The sequence below is a fragment of the Mandrillus leucophaeus genome, unplaced genomic scaffold (assembly GCF_000951045.1).
Source record: "Mandrillus leucophaeus isolate KB7577 unplaced genomic scaffold, Mleu.le_1.0 Scaffold215, whole genome shotgun sequence".
NCBI classification, from domain to species: Eukaryota; Metazoa; Chordata; class Mammalia; order Primates; family Cercopithecidae; genus Mandrillus; species Mandrillus leucophaeus.
Window position 1 is genome coordinate 1,363,782 of NW_012102199.1, and position 3,067 is coordinate 1,366,848.

A 3,067-nucleotide genomic window follows, 5' to 3' on the forward strand; every position below is an offset into this window, starting at 1 on the left:
CCTGGCCAGTCAGAACCTTGTCAGTTAAGGACCTGGCCAGTCAGAATCTTGTCAGTTAAGGACCTGGCCAGTCAGAACCTTGTCAGTTAAGGACCCGGTCAGTTGGGCCCAGTCAGTGAGAGTTTGGTCAGTGGAGGCCTAGGCCATCAGTGGGTCCTGGATAGTGAGGCCTGGTCACTGGGGTCCTGGGTAGTGGGGTCTGGTCTGTGAAAGTCTCATTGATGAGGCCTAGTTAGTGGGGTCCAGGCGGTGAGGGCCTCATCGGGGGACTTAGTCAGCGAGTCAGTGAGGGCTTGGTGAGTGGGGGCCTAGTCAGTGGGGCCTTGTACCTGGTGAGTGTGAACCTGGTCTTCAGGGGCCTGGTCAGCAGGTGATTGATCAGTAGGAACCTGGTCAGTGCAACCCTGGCCAGTGGCTGCCTGATCATTGGACCTAATCCATGGGGGCCTGGCAGAGGTGGGGGAGGGGTGGGGGGCGGCTGTCAGTGGGGCCTGGGCAATGATATCCTGGTCAGCAGGCTCCTAGTCAGGAGGACCCCAATCAGTAAGGCCTGGTCATCGGGGGCCTGGTCAATGAAAACTTAGTTAGCAGTGTTGGTCAGTGTGGCCTGGATACTGGGGATTGGTCAGTGGGAGACCGGGCTGGTGGAGACCTGGACATCGGGGCCCATTCAGTGAAGGCCAGGTCATGGAAGGCCCAGTGGATGGGGCCCTGGTCAGGAGGGGCCTGGTCAGTTAGACCCGGTCATCCCAGGACTGGTCCTCAGGGGCCACTCTGACTTCACCAGGCTCCCCTGACCGTGCCAATCCCTGGACAGCAGCCAACTGTGTCCTTTGTGTCTCTCCCAGCACAGGCCCAGGACGTGGGGATGCCCGAAGCTGGGAGGAGGCTCAGACTGCAGGAAGGAGAGAAGGAAGGAAGGAAGGAACTTCCACAGCACCAACGCCTACGAAATTACAACACGTGGTGCTGTTTCTACTCCATTGCCGTGTTCGCTCTTTGTTTCCTACGTAATTCTCTATTCGACTGGCCTCAGTTGAGCACAAAACCATCCTTGTACCACCACGAATAGCTGGCCATGGCTCTTTGATAGGCATTTTGATTCTGCCGTAGAAATTATCCTTGAATCGGAAAAAAAAAAATCCCCAACCCAGCGTCCAGTCACTCAACACTCTCATCTTTGTGAAGAGCTGATTCCGAATTCTGGGTCGCTTTTTGGAAACAATATCTGTTGTGGTAAAACATGCTGCATCTGTGGTCTCAAGTCTCTACTGGAATTGGATAGAGATGGTGAATTTCAGTCAGAGCGCTCTCCTGAAAGCCATCAGCCCCGCACCTCCGTCTTCCCTCCTCCCATGAGTCGCCTGCTCCCCGTGACACTGGTAAGAGCTCTTCTGTGAACGTGGAGGATGTCTGGGAAGTTGGCCCCGTGCCCCTGGGACTGGCACTAAGAGGTGCAAGATGGGGTCCAGGTCCTGCCTGGGCCAATCCGGAAGAGCTTGCCAGTGGCATCACAGGCACCTCAGGGAAGGGGATGGCTTGGTTCAGGACCACCCAGAGGCCCACTGGGCCCACTCCAAGGCCTGGCTGAGGTCACAGAAGGGCTGGCCACCTGCTGATGCTCCTTCTTGAAGCCCCTCACCTCCTGGCCATGGGCTCCATGCCCTGTGACTGAGCAGCAGCGCTGTGGTCCACCTTCCTGGGGAAGCATCTCCAGCCATCCATCTTGCGCTCCACCTCCTACAGGTCGAGGGCAGTGGTGGGGGTAGTGCTCAGGGTCAGGAAGGAGCTGACACCCACCACGCCACCCTTCTCAGCCTTCCTCTTGTCCTGTTTCCAGGCCTCCTCGCAGTGCTGCTGGGGCACGTCAGGAAGTGCTGGAGGACATGGCACTGCGCCAGCACCAGGCGCCCGTGTGGCTCATCCCGCAGATCAGGCTCTTCCTGTGCATGGAGATGGAGTCCTCTTGAAGGCAGCCCATGGCCCGATTCTCAGGCAGGTGGAGCATGGAGACGACTGGGAATTTCACTAGACATGCATCCAGCCAGTCCAAGGACTTGTCAAGCCATGCACCAGCTTGGAGGAGAGGTAGCTCTTTATGCCCTTGAACTTGTTCTACTGAGTGGTGTCGCCGGTGGTGCACGGGCAGGGGTAGGGCTTCTCCTGCCACTTGGGGCCATGGAGCCACAGCACCCACAGCACCATGCACACAGCATGTCCCTGTCCTTCACAGAGCCCAATGCCTCGCCAAGCACAAAGGCCTCCCTTCCCGACTTGAAAAGGCAGAGTAGTGGTTGAGGTTGTGGCTCACAGTGACCGAGCTCCTGCCCACGTGGGGACACAGGCAGCTGTCGAGTTCCAGGAATGCACCTGCCCAATGCACCTGGCTGGTCCACCATCATGGAGCTGCCATCCCACTTGTCGTTCGCGTCATCATCACTGCCCTGGCTGGCCTAGTTGCCACCGAGGAGCTGCTGAGGCCACGGCTGCAGGGCACCCCTACCGCCTGGAAAGCCTGCATCGGCTGCTGGAAGGCACTCTGTGGTGGCATCTGCTGCAGCTGCAGTAGCAGCTGGAAAGCGCTAAGAGGCAACTTCAAGGAGGCGGGCAGTGCACCTGGCAGGGCCTCAAAGCCTCTGAGTGGTACGATGGCCATGGCACAGTGGGTCAAGGCACAGGGGCAGCCATGGTGCGCTGGGCCAGTCCAGGGGTGCAGACCACTTGCACCGCAGATATAAGGCCAGGGTTGCTGCGGCCATGAGCCCCTGCGAGTCAGCCCTTGATGTCCTGCTCGCTATACGGGCTCAGTACTTCATGTTCTCATAGATCACTCTCAAATTCTCCGCCATCAAGTGGTACAGCAACTGAATCCACAGTGCCATGGGTCCCCTGCGTGGTCATCCTGGCCACTGTGGAGGCACGTGACACCTCTAACTCCCCTCCCCTCCCAGGGCTCAGGTTGAGGCCAGGCCCCTCTGGTCCTGGGAACTGTGCCTTGAGGGCGGGGCTCTGTCTTGTAGGTTGAGTCAGAGGCCGCAAGGCACGCTACTGACGGCTGGGGCTGCAG

The 3,067-nt window shown here is 58.8% G+C and overlaps 1 protein-coding gene across 1 annotated transcript in view; it reads left to right on the forward strand.

Annotated features, from left to right (window-relative positions):
* Nucleotides 1-2,820, forward strand: part of LOC105540134 (putative uncharacterized protein FLJ25328) — an 18,150-nt gene extending 15,330 nt beyond the window's left edge. Inside the window, 4 exon segments of the mRNA XM_011980628.1 lie at nt 1,073-1,382; nt 1,841-1,907; nt 1,910-2,088; nt 2,234-2,820. Coding sequence (XP_011836018.1) covers nt 1,073-1,382; nt 1,841-1,907; nt 1,910-2,088; nt 2,234-2,278 — 601 coding nt within the window. The 3' untranslated portion in view covers nt 2,279-2,820.
* Nucleotides 2,821-3,067: the final 247 nt, after the last annotated feature.